General features: G+C 43.0%; 1 protein-coding gene across 6 annotated transcripts in view; it reads left to right on the top strand.

Annotated features, from left to right (window-relative positions):
• LOC149459085 (latent-transforming growth factor beta-binding protein 3-like) overlaps positions 1–21969 on the top strand; it is a 999560-nt gene that overhangs the window by 349289 nt on the left and 628302 nt on the right. For all 6 annotated transcript variants that reach the window (XM_089681663.1, XM_089681666.1, XM_089681665.1 and 3 more), the window contains exon 10: positions 65–134. In XM_089681663.1, the coding sequence (XP_089537789.1) occupies positions 65–134 (70 nt within the window). The remainder of the gene's footprint in view (positions 1–64; positions 135–21969) is intronic.

The following is a 21969-nucleotide window of genomic DNA, read 5'->3' as shown; positions in this document are numbered from 1 at the left end:
ACAGTCTTTATAGCATTCTTCATATGACAAATGTGTGACCTAATCAAGTTTGTTTATATGCCAGCTTCCAGCCTACAGCCCCAATTCAGAAGAGGAACCTGTGGATTTTGCATCTGTGTTTCCACCAAAACCAGGTATTATTTTGTCTTTACTTAGATAAGGTGTATAGGGATGCCCGAGTGGATACAATAAAGGTTGCATGTAATAAACATGGTCCGCTATTCCAGTCTGGTAAGTTTACATCTAATTCTGTATTATGAGTATTTGTCATAGCAGAAGTAGCACATATGTCCTAGTTCCATTTTTATGCAAATTTAGAGATCTGATACGTTTTAGGTATGTTGTGAGAGCCCAAACAAATCTAGAAATACTCTACAGTCATACTATGAGATATATATATATATATATATATATATATATATATATATACACACAGTATCTCACAGAAGTGAGTTCACCCCTCACATTGTAACACAAATTTCACAGTGTACATTTGCTGTCCCCTCAAAATAACTCCACACACAGCCATGAATGTCTAAATAGCTGGCAACAAAAGTGAGTACACCCCTAAGTGAAAATGTCCAAATTGGGCCCATAGTGTCAATACTTTGTGTGGTCACCATTATTTTCCAGCACTGCCTTAACCCTCTTGGACATGGAGTTCACCAGAGCTTCACAGGTTGCTACTGGAGTCCTCTTCCACTCCATGATGACATTATGGAGCTGCTGGATGTTATATAAAAGCTGTACACTCACTACTTTACATTGTTTAAAAGTGTCATTTCTTCAGTGTTGTCACATGAAAAGATACAATAACATATTTACAAAAATGTGAGGGGTGTACTCACTTCTGTGAGATACAGTATATATATAGCCTGTGGTTAGTAGAGACTCTGAGATTGTGGTGGAGCAGGAAGAGAGGGACACAGAGGCAGAAGATGAAGTCAACTCTCAAGCTGAATTAGACTGTCCAATTTATTCTGTATTGCGGCCTACTAATTAGTGCGTTATTAACATTCTGAGTAGGGGCGGACTGATCATTTGGAAACTCGGGCACTGCCCGAGGGCCCGGGGTCAGTAGGGGGCCCCATGAGATGCCCCTGGTACCTTTTTCATAGGCTTTTTTGAGTTTGGGCAAGGACACAGGGGCCCCATGATCCCCTATTGCCCGGGGGCTCCATGAGTTGTCAGGATCCTGAGTTGCAGGACTTTGCACCCTGAGTCTCAGGGGTATATGTACCCTGCAGTCAGAATCATTTCTGACTTCAATATAACCAGAATACTCTTCACCCAAAACTGTGTGTTTATTTTATGGTTCTAGGCCAGGGAGTCCTCCCGGTCAAAGGTTTACAGTGGTTTCAGCAGGGGTTGAGCTTTCAAAGCAGGCTCAGGACAGACAGGGAACCCCAAAAATACTCAACTGCCCTTGAGGGGGTAGCACTACATAAAACTTCACATGTATGTAGTTTTTGTTCATCTGAAAACTGATCAACCAAAATTTTATTCCCCTGGCTGCTCCGTTGGATGGAGGAACAGGCTGTCACCATTATATGATCTTTAATAACAAGTTAGGAATTGTGAGTTCCCCCTACTAAATACTCTTTGCATTAGAAATAAATGTATAATATAAAGTAATATGCTGAAGGGTTGGGCAGAACAGCAGACTGTGACATTATTATTTTATTTATTTACTGCTTTGTGCTAATGTATAAGCCCTTAGTGGCCAGAATATCATGCATTTTAAAGATCAGATTGTGTGGAATCAGATCTTAGAGGGGAATTGCAGGGGCTTCGACAAGAAGAATCGGACATTGACTCTAGGCTGGTGGGCATTCAACTAAACCATGAAACTGTGGGGCACACACTTGACAACCTACAATCTGATCTGTCCAACCAGGTCATACAACTCCATTTACTTGTGGATGATTTAGAAAATCGTAACCATAGGCAAAACATTAGGCTACTGGGTATACCAGCGGCGGTCACTCAGGCCAACCTGCGCTCTCACATTACCTCCATTTTTAATAGATACCTGGATCGCTCTCATGATACTGAGGTTACCATAGATAGGGTCCACAGGACTCTAGGCCCAGGCCCTGGCCGGCCGTGGCGACAGAGCTCGCGCATGTGCACTAGGGTCCACGGGTGCGCGCCTGGCACCAATGACAGCGCAGGGCACGGTATTTAAATCCCCCCTGTGCTGTCACTGGTTGCCGTATGGTCTTTCTGTATCCTGTTCCTGTTACCTGAGTTCTTGTGATTGTTGCTGACCCAGATTATGCTGACCTTGCTGATTTCTCCTGTCGTGACCCTTGGCTTGCCTGACCTCGCTTCTGGATGCCCCCTTGTGGATCTGACCTCTTGTTGCTGACCTGGCGTGTGACCTGACCATTCTCTGCCCGCTGCTTTGTACCGCACTGACCCCACGGCTACCGACTCAGCTTGTCTGACCTTGCACTTGCTCATCCATCCATCCATCCATCCATTCCGTTGGGATCTCCCGGCCTCCTCACATCAGGCTCTCACCCTGCAGGAACCTCTGGCGGGCTCCTTTACCACTCGTGGGTATACCCCGGGGCCGCGACCTGGTCTCGGTGCGCTCCAAGTCCATCCCCACCATCAGGGGCCCTGGTGAACAAGTGAACCGGGACTTAGACTCCGTGCTCTGGGGAAGCCTGACCAGTGGGCTGCTAGAGGTACCACCAGGCGGTTCCTTACAGTACCATACGGCCATGACAGAGTCTGGAGGAGGACCCTCCTTGTTGGAGGACATATGCCGGCACCTGGCAGCCCTGACCCAGGCCGTCTCGGGCTTGCAAGACAAATACACCGCTTCTAGACACTGACCGTATCTGACACCACCTCCCAGGCCCCGGTCTCTCCTGCCCCGTCTGGGAAATCTCCTGGGCCAGCCACGGGAGCTTCTGCTGCACTACCGATGGCCGAACCCCGTGTTCACCTACCGGAACGCTTCTGCCGAGACCGTGTACGTTTTAGGGCCTTCCAGAGCTCCTGTCTCCTCTATTTCAATTTGCAGCCGCGCACATTTACTACAGAGTCGGTTAAAGTGGGGTTCATAATTTCGTTGCTCCAGGATGAACCCCAGGATTGGGCCCATCAATTGATGGAGAATCATGATCCACACCTAGAGACGGTAAAAGACTTTTTCGAAGTGATGGCCATACTCTATGACGATCCGCAGCGGGCAGCTTCCGCCAAATCGGCCCTATACTCCCTTCGACAGGGCCGCCGGGCAGCGGAAGACTACGCTTCTGAATTAAGACGATGGATGGGAGATACTCGGTGGAACAACGCCGCCCTACGCCACCAATTCCGTATTGGGCTTTCTGAAGCTCTAAAGGACGAGCTGGCCCGGGTGAGCCTACCTGAGTCCTTAGAAGATCTCATTTCTTTGGCGATCCAAATAGACCGCAGATTGCGGGAGCGCAGGTTTGAGAGGTCCAGCCAGGGGCAAGGAATTACATGGGCCCCGGTCCGGGGGGCAGCCCAATCTACATCAGTGGGAGCCCAGACTCCAGATCCTGTGGACACCCAAGAACCCATGCAGCTGGGTCTTGTTCGGCCTACGCTATCTCCCGAGGAACGCCAGCGAAGACGGTCCAAGAACCTCTGTCTTTACTGTGGAGAAGCCGGTCACATGGTACGTTCCTGTCCACTGAAAGCGAGTAAGTCTACCTCTACCTTTTCCTCTTTATCTGTTGGGAATGTTAGACAGTCCAGTTACTTAGCTGTGCCCCTCTCCTTCCAGCTTCCAGGAAGAACCGTGGAGGTGACAGCCATAATTGACTCTGGGGCATGCAGTTGCTTTTTGGTTCTAGACTTCGCACGTCAGCAGGAGATCCCCTTACAGCTCAGAGAACAGGGCCTTAATATTTTTCTGGCCGATGGTTCCCGAATTAAGTCGGGGTTAGTCGATCAAGAGACCTCTCTTATTCCTACCACAATAGCAGGTCAACATCAGGAACCCCTTCGTTTAGACGCCATCGCGTCACCCCTTTTCCCAGTCATTTTGGGGCTCCCTTGGTTGCGGGCCCACAACCCCCAAATTGACTGGGAGACCGGGTCTGTTCAGTTCCGCTCCCCATATTGTCAGGAACATTGTCACGCATCAGGCCCCGCAACTCCCCAAGTTCTTCTGTGCTCAGAAGGAGACTCCAACCTAAGACAGGTCATTCCAGTGGCCTATCATGGCTATTTAGATGTCTTCAGCAAATGGGGGGCAGACTCCCTGCCTCCTCACCGCCCGTATGATTGCCCCATTGATCTTTTACCTGGTTCCAAGATTCCATTCGGCCAAATTTTTCCCTTGTCTGAATTAGAATTGGGGGTTCTCAAGGATTACATCGATGAGAACCTCCAAAAAGGGTTCATCCGCCCCTCCACTTCACCAGCGGGGGCTGGAATTTTCTTTGTAGAAAAGAAAGATAAATCCCTGAGACCCTGCATTGACTATCGCAAACTAAATAAGGTCACGATTAAGAATCGCTATCCATTGCCCCTGGTCCCAGAACTCTTCCAGAGTCTGAAATCCGCAGTTATTTTTAACAAAATTAGATCTGAGAGGTGCATACAATCTGGTTCGTATAAGGGAGGGGGACGAGTGGAAAACAGCGTTCTGCACTCGATTTGGCCATTTCGAGTACCTGGTCATGCCATTTGGACTCTGCAATGCCCCGGCCACGTTCCAACACTTCGTTAACAACATATTCAGGGACTACCTTGACATTTTTGTAATTGTCTATCTAGACGACATACTAATATTTTCGCCCTCACTTGAGGCTCATAGGGATCATGTGACGAAGGTATTGGAACGATTACGCCTACACGGGCTGTACACCAAAGCTGACAAGTGCAGCTTCGAACAGCACAGTATCGCATTTTTGGGACTGATCATTTCCAGGGGGGTCACGATGGACCCTCAAAAGGTCTTGGCAATTCCGGATTGGCCAATTCCCACAGATAAGAAGGGCGTCCAACGCTTTGTTGGATTCGCTAACTTCTATAGGAAGTTTATCAAGAACTTCTCTGGTCTGGTCTCCCCCATAACGCAATTAACCAAACAAGGGATCCGTTTCAAATGGATGCCTGAGGCAGCCTTTGAGTCTCTAAAAAGATTATTTACCACTGCGCCTATTCTCGGTCATCCGGACGCCTCCCTGCCTTATGTTCTGGAAGTGGACACATCAGAGAACGCAGTAGGTTCCATCCTGTCCCAGAGGAAAGGCACCAAGGAACTTCTGCACCCTGTGGTATTCTTCTCAAGGAAACTTTCACCGGCCAAAAGGAATTATGACATTGGTGATCGAGAATTATTGGCTATTAAAACTGCATTGGAAGAATGGAGATATCTGCCGGAAGGAGCCACGCATCCGATCCTGATTTTCACAGACCATAAAAATTTGGAGTATTTGAGAACGGCAAAACGCTTACGACCGCGCCAGGCAAGGTGGGCACTCATCTTCTCTCGATTCTCCTTCCACATAACGTACCGACCTGGTTCCAAGAATATGAAGCCCGATGCTCTCTCACGCATGTTTGAGGATCCTAAGGAAGAGCCTAAACCCGATACTATCCTATCTTCAGGGAACTTCCTTGCCCTCCAAACGGAACTTCGTTCTAGACTGCAGGACGCATCTATGGATATGCCAACCCCACCTGGGGTATCCCTCCAGAGCAAGGGAGGACTCGTGTGGAAAGAGGGGTTAATCGTGGTGCCGGAAGAGGTCCGAACATTGGTCCTGGGACATTGCCACGATCATCCGATGGCAGGGCACTTCGGGCTGGCGAAGACTCTTGAGCTGCTCAAGTGCGCGTTTTGGTGGCCAAGCATGACCAAGGACTGCGAACGCTACGTTAAATCCTGTACCATTTGTCAAAGGAACAAGCTACCTAGAAGCAAGGCCTGGGGGTTGCTACGCCCACTACCTATACCCGATAGGCCATGGCAAATGATTGCGATGGACTTCATATTCGAACTTCCTCCGTCCCAGGGCCACACTGCGATCCTCGTGATTGTGGACCGTTTGTCAAAAATGGCCCACTTCGTACCCCTGAAGAATACACCATCAGCTCTTGAGACCACACAGATCTTCATACGAGAAGTGGTAAGGTTGCACGGAGTCCCGGAAGATATCGTCTCGGACCGAGGAGTTCAGTTTACCTCCAAATTCTGGAAAGCTTTATGCAAGGCATTGGGTATCAAATTGTCCCTCTGCTCCGCTTTTCACCCACAGGCCAATGGGCAGACGGAAAGGACCAACCAGACACTGGAACAGTATCTGAGATGCTACACGTCCTTCCTGCGGGATAATTGGCTGGCACTCTTACCTTTGGCAGAATTCGCCTCCAATAATGCAAATCATTCAACCACGGGACAATCCCCGTTTTTTTCAAACTACGGGTTTCACCCCACTCTTCTACCTGATCTGGTCGCTGAGAGTTCAGTTCCAGCCACTCAAAGCACTCTCACTTTTTTTTCTACCAATAACAAGTTGCTCCAGGAAGCTATTTCTAGAGCCCAGGAAGATAACAAGAGGGCCTTTGATAAGAAGCGAAGGGGAGAACTGGTGTTGCAACCCAGGGACTAAGTCTGGCAACAATGAACCTGAAAATGTTGTGTCCCTCGAAAAAATTGGGACCGAAGTTTGTGGGCCCATTCCGTGTGAAGCGGATGATTAACAAAGTGGCATATGAGCTTATTCTTCCAGAGACCTTCAAAATCCACCCAGTGTTTCATGTATCTCTGCTGAAACCAGTCGTACCAGATCCATTCCCAGATCGGGAGTCCAGACCTCCGGAAGCCATAACCATTGAAGAGCACGAGGAATTTGAGGTGGAAGCAATCCTAAATTGCCGAAAGAGGGGGGTCCAGACCCAGTTCTTGACCAAATAGAAGGGCTATGGTCCAGAGGAGAATTCCTGGGAACCGGCCCAAAATGTTCATGCCCCTAGACTTATCCGGGAGTTCTTTCGTGGCCATCCGCGGTGGAGATATCAGTTGGGCACCTGGAGGTTGCCCGTAGGGGGGGGGAAATGTCAGGGATCGCCGCGGCGCTGGTCCCGGTGCAGGCGCAGTATGCCGACTCACACGGGGATGCGGGCGCTAGGTCCTGGCCGGCCGTGGCGACAGAGCTTGCGCATGTGCACTAGGGTCCACGGGTGCGCGCCTGGCACCAATGACAGCGCAGGGCGCGGTATTTAAATCCCCCCTGTGCTGTCACTGGTTGCCGTATGGTCTTTCTGTATCCTGTTCCTGTTACCTGAGTTCTTGTGATTGTTGCTGACCCGGATTACGCTGACCTTGCTGATTTCTCCTGTCCTGACCCTTGGCTTGCCTGACCTCGCTCCTGGATGCCCCCTTGTGGATCTGACCTCTTGTTGCTGACCTGGCGTGTGACCCGACCATTCCCTGCTCACTGCTTTGTACCGCACTGACCCCACGGCTACTGACTCGGCTTGTCTGACCTTGCACTTGCTCATCCATCCATCCGTCCATTTCGTCGGGATCTCCCGGCCTCCTCACATCAGGCTCTCACCCTGCAGGAACCTCTGGCGGGCTCCTCTACCACTGGGGGGTATACCCAGGGGCCGCGACCTGGTCTCGGTGCGCTCCAAGTCCATCCCCACCATCAGGGGCCCTGGTGAACAAGTGAAATGGGACTTAGACTCTGCGCTCTGGGGAAGCCTGACCAGTGGGCTGCTAGAGGTACCGCCAGGCGGTTCCTTACACATTGTTTGCAACTCGGTTTCCTGACACATTTAGATGCATGTTATGTTTAAAACCTTCTCAGATAGCATGTACTATGCATTATTATGCTTTGTGACATTGCCCATGTCTGGCCTTACACCTGGGGGACCCACGACCTTGTGATGGCTGTCCCCGCTGGTCGATTTCCCCCTAGTGTGATCCCAGGAATGCCACTCACGCAGAGAGACTGCCCAGGAATTATACTAGGGAGATGCTAAAATACAATCATCTGAAGGTGCCTGATTCTGATCATTATGCCCTCCTGCAAGGTTGAGATCTCATAAAGTGCTTTGATACTGCTAAATCGTTTTCAGTTCTTATGTGGGGGCGGATGCGGACCCCCTCGGGTCGGGGTTCAACTTCTGACTGTGCCTTTCCGCTTCCCCCTCTAGGTACTCTCTGCATAGGTGGCAGTAGAACAACTCATTCGAGCTCTAACCTATAGGTCTCCCACTTCTATCTACTCTCTTTTTTATTCTGTTGCTCTCTGCTTGATGTCTTTTTTTTCTCGCCACCTCTTTTCTTTCTTCTCGGTTTCTTCTCCCTTACCTCTCCCTTTCCTCACTTTTTCCTCTCCTTCCTCTTCCCCCCCCCCTTTTTTTCCTTCTCTCTCTCTACCCTCCCCACTACCCACCCTTCCAAACACCTATCCTCCCCACGTTTTGAGGTTGTGACAAATTTATTCCAGCTCTGCAGGCTATGGCGGTGAAATTTGTTTCATGGAACATCAAGGGCTTAAATTCCCCAGAGAAGCGAACTAGCTGTCTCAATGAACTTTGGAGACTTAGGGCACAGGTAGTCTTCCTACAAAAAACTAATTTCAGAGTTGATAAAATCCCAGGCTTACTAACAAACACTTCCCCACGGTGTATCACAGCCCATCGCAGTCTTCCAAATCCAAAGGGATGCTAAATCTGATTGCTAAATCTATCCCCTAGCAATTCCTGGATGAGTACCATGATCAAGAGAGCAGATTCCTCCTATTGAAAGGGAAAATTTATACTTAAACGTTCACTTTGGCAAACGTATACCTACCTAATACAAACCAATTGCTCTCAATGTCTTTCTCTCCACTCTCGATTCCTTTTTAGACGGCACCCTTATACTTGGAGGGATCTCAATCTGACCATTGACCCTCATAAGGACTCTTCAGCTGGATCTGCTGCCCTTCCTAAACGATTGCGACTACGTCTCCAGGATCTTCTTCATTCGTGTCAATTAGTCAATATCTGGAGGATCTTCCACCCTCCTGAACGGGACTACACATACTTTTCTCCCTCTCATGGTTCTTATTCTAGGATCGACTTCTTTCTCATACAACATTCCTCCATTTCTCTGACCTCTAAGACTGATATAAGCCATATCTGCCTCTCCGATCACGCTCCAGTTTTCCTAGAACTCGCTCCCCACCAAAGACAACCAGAGACGCCGCTGTGGCGCCTTAGTGAATCATTGCTAAAGGACCCTGGCATAGTAGCAGACATTCTATGTGAATTAGATGTTTATTTTTCCACAAACTCCAGGTCAGTGGCCAACCCTCTTTCTGTGTGGTCGGCACATAAGTGTTACATCCAAGGTATCCTCATTAAACATGGCCATGTGGTAAAACAGCACAGACTACAATCCCTAAACGATTTACTAACTAAAATGCATACTCTAGAAGGTATGCATAAAACTAACCCTAACTCAGTCACAGAAGTGGAACTCATGAAAGTTTGTGAGTCAATTAGGGAACATTCCCTTTACGAGGCTAAACACATTCTTCTGAGGACACGCCGTTCTTATTACAAACACGGGGACAAATGTAGTTGCATGCTGGCTAGAGCTTTGAAGGCCCAGAATACCCGATCATATGTCTTTGCCCTAAATTCTCCATCGGGCACAAAAAGCCATGCCACACCGCAGCTAGCAAACGCTTTTCGCACATTCTACTCGACCCTCTACAATCTATGACCCATGTCCTCTGCCTTTCAACAAGCGACCCAACTTGCGGATATTGCAAATTATTTAAGAGAAGACAATCTCCCTGTGCTCACACAAGATAAACGAGATTCTCTGACACAACCGATCTTGGCTGATGAGCTGACAGCAGCCATAGCGACCGTTCAGCCGGGTAAAGTCCCTGAACGCTTTTAACGCTATTACGGAAGGTCAGGGTGTTCCCTCCAACCTCCTACAGCCCCATATCTCTGCTAAGCTGCGATGTTAAATTGTTTACCAAAAGTCTTGCATTGAGATTGAATGTCATTCTTCAACGCTTTATCTCACTCGATCAGACAGGTTTTATTCAATCCAGAGAAGCACGGGACAATACAATCAGAACAGTGAACATCATAGCATCGGCCAAACAGCAAAACACCCCCTTACTGCTCTTGTTCACACGATGCAGAAAAGGCGTTTGGCAAAGTCGATTGGACTTTCTTTCTTGAGACTCTTAAACATCTCGGCATGCCTATCCTGATAATATCATCGATATCAGCTCTGTATACGACCCCTTCAGCAACCGTACGAGTCAATGACTTCAATTCTGTTCAAATATTTTTATTGAAGAAATTTTCAACAATTTACCACAACATATTACAGATATATAAAACGATCAACGTTCACAATAAGAAAATGTATAATCAAGAAAACAGGTAATTATTAGAGAAAACACACAATTTTCCATTATTTAGCCGGGAATGATGTAGCAGGGCCTCGGATACTTGAGAGGTATGCTCAGAAGATTGCGAACTAAGTGTGGATGAATATGTGATAAACCGTAGAGGGGAGAAGGGTTAGAAGGTAGATAGAGGGGGGGGAAGGGAGGGGGGGGGGCACCAGTCCAATGAGTTGGTTACAGTATGGTAGTATATTATCGTAGTTGTCACTTAACAGAGCAATTAGGGTCTTGGAGCCACCGAGACCATTGAAGGCAGAATTTGTGGTATGAAAAATTTTGAATTGCTGTTCTCTTTTCCATCTCACAATGGAGATTAAGTTCTATAATGAGGGTTGAGAACAAAGGGGATGTGGTAGATTTCCACAGTTTAGTAATATTGTTTTTTGCTATTGCTAGTATATGAATTATGATAGTACGAGAGTCCACAGGAAAATTATCTATTCCTATATGAAGGAGAGCTATAACTGGGTTTGGAGTCGTTGGAACTGTAGATATGGTGGAGATCAGCTGAAATACTTTGTTCCAATACGATGTGAGAGATTTACAAGACCAAAGTATATGGAGGAGCGTTCCTATTTCTCCACAGTGTCTCCAGCACTTGGGCGAATGTTGTGTGTAATAGAGATTGAGCTTAACAGGCGTTAGATACCACTGATGTAAGATTTTCATGTATGCTTCCCAATGGGAGTTACATTTGGATGCCTTGTATGTGGTATTGAAGGTTTTCGACCAAGTGCAAGGAGAGACTGATTGACGGAATATTTTTTCCCAGTTAATCAGGGAAGCAGTGTGAATATTAAACTGAGAGTCATTCATAATGGAGTAGAAGGTTGAGATTCCCTTTTTGGGGTAATGTGATCTCTGAAAAAAGAGGTGTGCTCTGGAGGGAATTATTCGTTCTTGAGATATATCCATTGTATGCAAGGCGTGGGCAATTCTCATGTATGAGAATTGTTCATTGTCAGGGAGGTGAAACTGTGTTTGGAGGGTAACAAAAGATTTTAGCTTATGAACTGTATATAAGTCACGGATAAGGGTTATACCTTGATTTTCCCATTGTGTGAGGTTAAGTGAGGGGATGATGAGGTGCAATGTAGAGATTGGAGTAGGAATTTTTGTTGTTTCATTGCTTGGGTAATGAGAGGACAAGAGGTCAAACCAGGCTTGTAAAGAGGCTTTTATACATGGGTGTTTAGATAATGAAAGAGTTTGGCTATTTAGAGGGAGGAATAATAGATTATCAGGAGTATATGGGAGATGTGACGGAATTTCTAAGTGAGTCCACAATTTGTCTTTTGTAGGATGCCACCAAAAGAAGAGCTGGTCTAGGAGCACAGCGTTGTAGTAAGATTTTAAATGAGGATGGCCTGCTCCGCCCCTGGAGGAAGGTCTTATTAGTAGATTTGTCGTGCATCTAGGCTTTTTGTTTTTCCACATAAATTTATTTAGTATCACTTGGAGTTTATTAAAAAAGGTATTAGGAACTGGAATAGGAAGGGTACGGAAAATATAAAGTATTTTAGGTAATATGCACATTTTTAAAGATGCTATTTTACCCATTGTCGATAATGTGGGAGTATGGAGTTGTTTTAGCTCTCGTGGAATGGAGTCAAGTAGAGGTTTATAGTTAGCTTCATATAGTTTGTTTAGTTGAGGGCGTAAGTTGTATTCCCAGGTATGGAATGCTGTGTGATTCCCATGTGAAGGGGAACTGTTTGCTCAGTATATTTTGGGTCTTAGGAGGGGTATATAGGTTCAAAATGGAGGATTTTGGCTCATTGAGCTTGTAGTAGGAGACTTCAGAGTAATTGTGAAGATGCATGCGTATCGATTGAAGAGATTTGTAGGGATTAGTGACCATTAGGATGATATCATCAGCAAAAAGGCTAATTTTATGGTCCATTTTGGAATGTGTAATACCTGTGAATGTTGGGTCATCTCTGAGTTTAGAGGCCAAGGGTTCAATTAATAGAGTGAAGATTATAGGAGAGAGGGGGCAGCCTTGTCTAGTGCCATTAGAGATTTGGAAGGGCTTGGAGAGTGTGCCATTAGTTAAGACTGTAGCAGAAGGTTTGGAGTAGAGGGCGAGTATTGCCGACAACATCCAGTCTGTAAGACCAAATTTTTGGAGTGTGAGTTTCATAAAAAGCCAATGGATTCGGTCGAATGCTTTTTCAGCGTCTAAAGATAGTAACAATGATGGTTGTTTGGTGGTTTCAAGCTTGTGGAGGAGGGATATTATTCTTCTAGTAGCGTCCGGGGCTTGTCTACCGGGGACAAAACCTACCTGGTCAGGGTGGATTAGCGTGGGGAGGTAAGGAAGTAATCTTTGGGCAATTATTTTGGCATATAGCTTTATGTCCGTGTTTAATAACGAGATCGGTCTATAGTTTTGTACCAGTTGGGGTTCTTTGTTTGGTTTGGGAATGGTTGTAATTACTGACTGTAACATTTCAGCGGGGAATATCCCCGTAGAGGCAACATGGTTAAATAATTCAGATAGATGTGTTGTAAGGTTGGATGCCATTATTTTGAAGTATTCGTTGGTAAAACCGTCATTTCCTGGGGATTTGTTTAGGGGTAATGTTTTTATGCTACGGTCAATTTCTGCAGGGCAGATTGGTGTCGATAGCGAGGTAAGTTGGGACGCTGAGAGACTGGGTAAATTGGTATTATCTAGGAAATGTTGAATGGTATTGGCGGTGGGTTGGGGCGTATTAATATCATCTTTGAGGTTGTTTAGTGTGTGGTAATATGTCGCAAACGCGTCAGTTATGTCTCGAGGGTTTGTGAGCAATGCTTGGGTAGTGGGGTGTTTAATCGAGGCTATCTTAGTTTTAAGTCGCTTTTGTTTAATCATTTTTGATAGGAGTGCATTTGCTTTATTACCAAGCGCGTAAAATTTGGATTTAGCTCTCTGTAGGTTGAGGTCGTATTCATGTAATAAAAGTATTCGTAGTTTGTTTCTATCAGAGGCCAGGGACTCGGCTATGATGGCATTTGGATTGGTTTTGTTATTTTCTTCGTTACGTTTAATGGAGGAGAGAATCTGATCTATTTGATGGGATCTTTGTTTTTTAATGCGGGAATTTAATTGTATGAGGATACCTCTCATGTAAGCCTTATAGGTGGGCCAGAGCGTGGTTATAGGCATGTTCGGAGTTGCATTAGTCTCAAAAAACAAGTTATGAGCTTCTAAAATATGTTTCTGGTATTCAGGGTTCTTCAGGATTGCAGAGTTTAATCTCCAGATTGGCGGGATTGCCGAGCGCTTGTTTTAGTGAAGAGATGGTGTTGTAAAGTTTGTTAAAGAATTGCAGCTGGTTTTTATTGGGACCATATACGTTCACTAAAGTGTAGAGGTTGTTGTTCAGTTGGCATATTAGAATGTGGTAGCGGCCTTGAGGGTCAACGGTTTCTGATATGTGTTGGAACTGGATAGAGTCTTTTATGGCTGTAATGACTCCATTTTTTTTTTTTAAGTTCGTGGCCATGAAGATGTTTGGGAAACGGTGTAGGTGGAATTTGGGTATCTTGTTTGTAGCGAAGTGGGATTCTTGTATAAAAACTATATCGGTCTGAAATTTCTTAGTTTCTTTATGAAGCATCGATCTTTTAAATGGAGAATTTAAACCCCGTACATTAAGGGATGTAATGTTGATCATTGTGCAGGTCTTGAAGCGCTAAGCGATATATTTGAGGTGGTAATTGAATGGATGTGAGGTTGTGCTAGCAGTTCCATGTGAGGGAGGAGGTAACCAAAAGTGAGAATTTGATTTAGGTTCGGTTGCTGGATTGAGGTGAAATTTCCATGAAAGTTCTTCATTAATCTGTTGGTAATAAAACGGATTTGAGCGACTGGTGATGGTGCCAAGGAGGGAGGTGGAAGGAAAAAAGGAGGGGTGTAAAAAAGAGACTTGCGGAAAATGCAAGTGGTCTGAGTAGCTTGCATTGCTACTTCAGATGTGGGGGGTTCAAACAGGCTTAGGCCATAAAAAAGGTCAAGGCAAACAGTTTCTAATAACATAAAACTTCAAAAACTCGGCCGATCGCCAGATATTGTTGAGGGAAAACGACATCTTTGAGGTGCTATGTTGATGTTATAGCGGGTGCGATTAGTGACACGTTTAATCAGCTTCCATACTCTGAGAATGAGAGGGTGCGTTTTGTGGTGTATCTTCAGGTATTATTTTCCAGGTTTTAAGCAGGTCTAGGCCTGCTTCGAGATTTTTAATGGTGAAGGTTTTACCATGTTGTTTCACGGTTAGTTTCGTGGGGAATCCCCATTGATATGGTATACTATGGTTCCTCAAGGCTTTAGTAATGGCAATCATCTTTTTGCGGTTAAGCAGCGTGGCCTTTGAGAGATCTGCGAATAACCGGATATTTGCATGTGGCGGTGGTAGTGTAGATGTATTTCTGGCTGCCAGCATGATTTTATCCTTTATATGGTAGAAAGGAATCCGGGCTAAAACATCTCTAGGAATGGAGACCGATAGGAATGTTGGTTTGGGTAGGCGGTGGGCTCGGTCTATGGCCAGCTCTAGATCTGAGATGGATGGAATGAGGGCTTTTATATACTGTTGTATATAGGACAGTAATGTCTCATTAGTGACGCTTTCAGGTATGCCCCTAAATTTGATATTATTACGCCTTGAGCGATCTTCTAGATCGGCTAGTTTCAAATTGATTTGTTCGATGTCCAAGGTATGATCTGAATGTGCGTCAATCAAATCATTATGCGCTAAAATGACGTCGCCCATTTTGGTTTCAATATGTTGTATTCTTTGCTCTTGGTGTTTGACCACATTAGTGATGTGTACCAAAGATGATGATAAATCATTATGCAGAGTTTCCTTAAGGGATAATAGCATGTTCTTCATGCATATTTCGGTTACTGGCTGATCTGTTGCTGGGAATGCCTCTATGACAGGGAGGTCTGTGTATAATTGTGAGGGTGGATCACTGAGGGTCTGGGATGTCTGCTGTTGTTCAGGGTCCAGTCTAATTCTGGACTTGGCTGGGCTTCTTGTGGTGGGGGACAGAGGGGGAGACAACTCACCAGGGTCCCCTGGATATAGCGTGTATCTCAGCCTTGGATCTTGTTGCTGGGCAAAGTAGTCCCCCTGCTGCCTACTGTCCCTCATGTCACTGCCGCCGGCGGCATCTTGGATTTCTGCCGTGATGGCAGGGAAGAAATGTGTCAATTTCCCCGGCTGTCCCGGGGTTTTTCTCCTGCGGGGCATGTCTGGGGAGGATCGGGCACCGCTTATGCTGCTCTCTGTGCTGTCGGAATTCCCTGGGGTCAGTGTGAGCCGCGATCGTTCTGGCGGCTGGACGGAGCGGTTCACACTACACGTCCATGCAGGAGCCGGCCGCGCATGCGCCCCCCACCTTGCCAATGACTTCAATTCTAATCCGTTTGCTATCTCTAATGGCACCAATCAGGATTGCCCGCTTTTGCCTCTCCTCTTTGTTCTTACTGTAGAACCCTTCCTCCAACACATTCCCTTTAACCCAACCAGTGCAGGCGCCTACATACCATCATAAAGTTGCAGCTTACGCAGATGACCTCTTCTTCTATATCTCTGAGCCACTTACTTCCTTACCTTCCCTGTTACAAGAACTTAAAATTTACTGCTCCCTATCTAGCTTTAAGGTTTACCTCTGAAAATAGGAAGCCCTCAATATATCACTCTCTGATTCCTTTCTATATTACAGCTTAATTTTCCATTTAAATAAGCGATGAACTATATCCAATACCCAGGAATGAAAATACTTATATATATATATACTAATAATTAATGTATGTAAATAGCATAAATATATTAATAGCTCATATTTGAATCATAGCGGAATAAACCTTATTAACGTCATATATTCTGTAAAAATCATAAAAGGATATAAATAAACAATTCTGATAAAAATCATTAAAGGATATAAATAATTCTGAATACGGGTGAGTTAATAATAGAATAAACTAATAAAACCATCATGACATAATCAATATCATAAAAATACGGCATGAGAGAGGACTAAAAAATCACAAGAAAGGAGAAGAGATGAACTCACTACAAATATCTTAATATTCTGAGGTGCTGGATAAATAAACATATCCTTACAACTAACTACAGTGGAAAAGAGGGGAATTTAGCTGTTGGCTATGAAGCAGTTGACATCCACTTCAATATTGTGTCCCAGGGGATGCAATGTATTCAATTCATATACCCACTTGGTCTCAGTTTGGGAAACAGCTCTTGTTTTGTTGATACCCCTCCAGTAATTATCAACAACATCAATACCGACAAACTTCAAGGATGATGGATCTTTGTTGTGGTATAACCTATAGTGGTTAGACAAAGAGTGTTCCCTAAAACCTTTTTTAATATTTGCCACATGTTCGCGTAAATGATCACGTAGACGTCTAGTTGTTCTACCCACATACTGTTTTTGGCAGGGACACTGTAAAAGATATACCACAAATCTACTGTGACATGAAATACATTTTCTTATGTCATAAGTTCTGCCAGTGACACAAGAGTTGAAACCATCTACTCTGTGTTTCCTGCTGTTGTTGCATTTACATATGACACATCTATTGCACGGGTGGAAACCTTTTAACTCCTTAAAAAAGGACATGTTTTTCAGAGGGTCCACAATATTAGGAGCAATAAAGTGCCTAACAGCAGTGGCTTTGTGGTAGATAATTTCAGGTTTCTCAGGTAAAATTTTAGAGAGTACTGGGTCCATCTTTAAGATGTCCCAATTCCTATTAATAAGTTTTCCGATTTGTTTGTATTGAGTCGAAAAAGTTATTATAAACGGACATATTTTAGCTTGTGTCATTTTTGGTTTACTAAGTAACATATTGTTCCTGTCCATTTGTGCAACCTTTTGGATGGTATGATCTAAAATGGTTTCATCATACCCTTTCTCCAAAAACCTCTCCTTTAAGATATTGGCTTGTAATTGAAAGGTGTCATCATTAGTGCAATTTCTTTTTATCCTCATTATCTGGCCCTTTGGAATGTTTGCCAACCATTTAGGGTGGTGGCAGCTGCCAAGAGGGATGTAACTTTTACGGTCCGTGGTTTTGAAGAAAGATTTGGTAATAATTCTCCCATGCATGTTCATAAGGGTGAGATCTAGGAAATTTATTTCCTGTTGGCTGTATGTGTAAGAAAGGTTAATATTGAGACTGTTGTTATTAAGTGTAGTAAAGAAATTAATGAGTGGCTCTTCTTCCCCATTCCATAGAAGGAAGATGTTATCAATATACCTTTTGTATAGTATCAGTTCCGACCAGTCCCTAGAATAAATTAAATCTTCTTCCCAGCGGGACATGAATAAATTAGCTAAGCTGGGGGCAAACCTAGCCCCCATTGCAACACCTTTAATTTGTAAGTAATAAACTTTATTAAACCAAAAATAATTCTTAAACATAGCGAATTCCAATAAGCTCAAAATAACGTTTTTCTGGAGAACAGGTAATGTGCTATAGTGGGTTAAATAGAAGTCAGCTGCTTCCATACCATCACCATGATTTATGTTGGTGTAGAGAGATGCTACATCTGCCGTCACCAAGAACGTGCTGGGGAGTATGTTAATATTGCTGATCTCATTCAATACATGCTTAGTGTCCCTTAAAAAGGAAGGGGTCTGTGAGACCAATGGTTGGAGAAAAAAATCAATATGTTCTCCAATCCGAGAACACAGAGACCCTATTCCGCTTTTGATTGGCCGTCCGGGAGGTTTGATAGGATCCTTATGTACCTTAGGGAGAATATATAAGACTGGCAGTTTAGGTGCAGTGGGGCATAGAAACGCTTTTTCTTTTTTATTCAGAATATTGTTATCATAGCCCTTATTGATAATGCTCTTAAGAGAGCGTTTGAACTCCAACAAAGGATCCTTAGATAAAGGAGTGTATGTGGTGGTATCACTCAAGATGTTATTAACTTCTGTAATTTTGAGTGTGATCTATTTGCATTAATTCACCATGGGGGATATATTTGATCTCAGATTATCAAGAAGCGTTATCCCTGATGATTTTTTTAACCCTTGACAATAATAATGAGGATCTTAAAAGGCTTTTTGTGCACCTTAAAAATCTGACCACTGCGGAGATTAAAACACTCTGGGACATTTCCTTCTTAGAAAGATATATTAAGGAACATATGGTTCCGAGATCACTTCGTTGGGATGTCCATCCTGACTCAGAGTACCCTAACGGACACCTGGAATGGTACCAATTCTTTAACACTGGAATTGATTTATTAAAGTTTCTTGTACGAAAAAAAAAGAAGCTTGCTTACCAAGATAAAGAAATTAATCTGGTACGCGAAAAATTAGTCCCTTTTAAGGATAACGAAAGCTATAAAGCTGAATCAGATAAACTAAAAATACACATGCAAGGGATAGAAAAAGAACAGAAAATTAAGAAAAAGAAAAAATATCTTAGAGATCATAAGGATTATGCGGACCAATTGGTATTTGATTGGCAGAAGTGTAGTGATAATAATGGTGTGAACCTCCTGCGCTCAGAATACCTTCAAAAATTAATTAGTTGAATAATTGCAAGAAGCTGCTCACATTAAATCATATACCAATGATCTTCAGCATAAACATGTGGAACCAATGTAGCGCTACTCACTTAAATTAAAATAAACATGTGAACCAAAATACCTAATGAATAAATAAGAAATCTATATCCACTAATGTGAAATCATGCACATAAAGCATATATGTGATAAAACCTAAATAACTAAAGTGAACATAATCATATCATTAAAGAATATTACGTGCTCATTGTAAATGTATATATATATATATACATAGCACACACAACAACAATGTGTATTAACACATATATACTGTATAAACCCCATAAAGTGAAGAAAATCAAAACGTGCATATATGTGAACTCGGTACATGCACCTAAACATAAAAAATTAATATTTCGGTGTATATAAAGTCCAAACTTAAAGATGATCACACTCAGGTGAACACAAAACACTCGTGCTGATATTTGTGTATAAAAGTGAGTTGATAGTTGAACTCATCCGAACAACGGCTGAATCAGCCTCTCACCTTAAGGATTCGACCCTTGCGAGTCAAAGCGTTTGTTAGGATCCCTCTCACAGATCCTCCAGGTAAGTATCACTCCAAACAACTGCTCACATTGTATATGAATCTCCCCCCAGGGGTCCACACTTCAACACTGGCTCCTTTCTCCAAATAGGATTAAATCACTCACATGGAACATAAAACACAAGCTTCCATTGTGTAATATGTTTATTATCAAGTGTCATAAACAATAGAAAGCGCACTTACATTAAAAATAGTGGTAACAATTCAGGGCTCCAATCCCACGCTTTTGGATCTAATCTGCATGGGTGTACAAGGGTATACACAGGTGTACCAAAATGGCCGCCACGCCGGAAATGCGTCACTACGTTGGGCCGACGCATTGTGTCATGTGACTTCCTCAGGGCTGGCATACGTAGCGATGATCCTCCCTTAAATATCCGGCACAAACAGATGGACATCCCAAAAAGGCGGGTCTATGCCCGCATCACAAGTCCTCCCACCGCTTCCGCGGCCATATTTCCGTAGATCAAACGGAATATAAGCACTATCCAGCCTCCTACGGCCTAATTATAATAACGAAGGCAACTACTAAATAATTACATATACCCATGTAAGTACTTCCAACAACATGCATGGCCACTTATATGGAGACCCTAAGCAGATTGTCTATTAAGAGCCCAAATGAATACCAAAAAAGAAAAAATAAAGAAAAAAATATATGTAATAAAATAAATATATATATATATATAAGTATACTTCACATTAGCTAGTTTTTTATTAGACCAAAATAATGGTCACTACTAGGAGATAAAGCTTCAAGCTATCAGAAGAATATTTATTATATTTTTATATATATTAAAATAGAACCACCAAAAAGTTTATTAGCTTATCAAAAATCTTTAATAACATATTTTTAAAATTAAAAATTAAAAATAAAAATAAAAAATAATAATTAATAAATAAATAAATAAAATATAAATAAATATAAATTTAAATAATATGAAAAAAAAATATTTAAAAGTGTGAAATAATCTACTATGTAAAAAATATTTAAAAATATTTAAAAATAATATCCAAAGATATATAGCGCTCCACCCATACCCACCTACTAAAAATCCATATAAATTACATCCAAAAGCCTGGGCTAACATCCAAGCCATATATATTCATAAAATTGTCAAGTAGTAAAAATGTACATACAGATAGAACCATACAAACAAAATTTTCTATTAAATATACATTATTCATAAATTAGCACCAGACAATAAATAGCCAAATAACTCATCAGAAAATATTAATTCAACCCCTGCATCAATAATCTGAGATGAAACAATTTAAATCAAATTCTATATTCAGCCCTTTAGGGGTATAAGTTTGCATATTGTAAATCCACTTAGATTCTAATTTACTCAGGGACCGCACTTTGTGACTACCCCTCCAATGCTTTTTATATTTGGTGATACCCCAAAATAACAAATCCTTGGGATCCTTATTATGGTATTTCACAAAATGCCTTGAAACGCTATGTTTCGGAAAACCCTTTTTTATATTTTGTACATGTTCCCGTAGTCTAACCCAAAGGGGTCTTTTTGTTCTTCCTATGTACTGTAAACCGCACCTACACTGTAGTGCGTACACGACACCCTCGGTTCTACAGGAAATGAATTCGTCAATAGCAAACTCTCTCTTGTTTGTAGATGACATAAAACACTTCCTTTTTATATTTTTTCCTTTTGTAGCTTTACAGGCAAAACATACTTTACACGGGAAGAAGCCATTTTGATCTAAAAATGTGATTTTATTCTTAACAGGTGGATCTAAAACACTTTTCACCATTTTATCCCTTAACGATGCAGCTTTTCTATATCTGAATATTGGGAACTCTGATATCATATCCCTTAACACTGGATCTGCCTTCAGTAATGGCCAATATCTTCTAAAAACCTTCTCAACTTTCTTATAATGAACATTGAAGTCCAGAAAAATGGCCAACTGGTCAACTTGATCATCATTTCTTATCTTTTTATCTTCAAGAAACAAATCCCTGTCTGTATCTCCAATTTCATGGATAACTTTATTAATTTCAAATTCAGAATATCCCTTATCCACAAATCTTTGACCAAGGACATTTGCTTGATGATAGAAGTCTTCCTGTATGGTACAATTCCTCCTGAGTCTAATAACCTGACCTTTTGGTATATTAAGTAACCATGACAGAAGGTGGCAGCTCCCTTGCGGGATGTACCCATTTCTATCAACATTTTTAAAAAATGTTTTAGTAATAATCTTCCCTTGTTTAATCCTGATATCCAGATCCAGAAAACTAATTTGTACAGGGTCATATTCCCAAGTAAAATGTATATTTTTATTATTATCATTTAGATGATTAAGGAAACATAATAAATCCTCCTGTTTACCTTTCCATAACAACATAACATCATCTATATAC

This window comes from Staurois parvus, unplaced genomic scaffold (assembly GCF_062004578.1).
Source record: "Staurois parvus isolate SC_StPar_1 unplaced genomic scaffold, SC_StPar_1.0 ptg000275l, whole genome shotgun sequence".
In the NCBI taxonomy this organism is placed as follows: domain Eukaryota; kingdom Metazoa; phylum Chordata; class Amphibia; order Anura; family Ranidae; genus Staurois; species Staurois parvus.
This window is presented reverse-complemented; position numbering and strand designations above follow the sequence as displayed.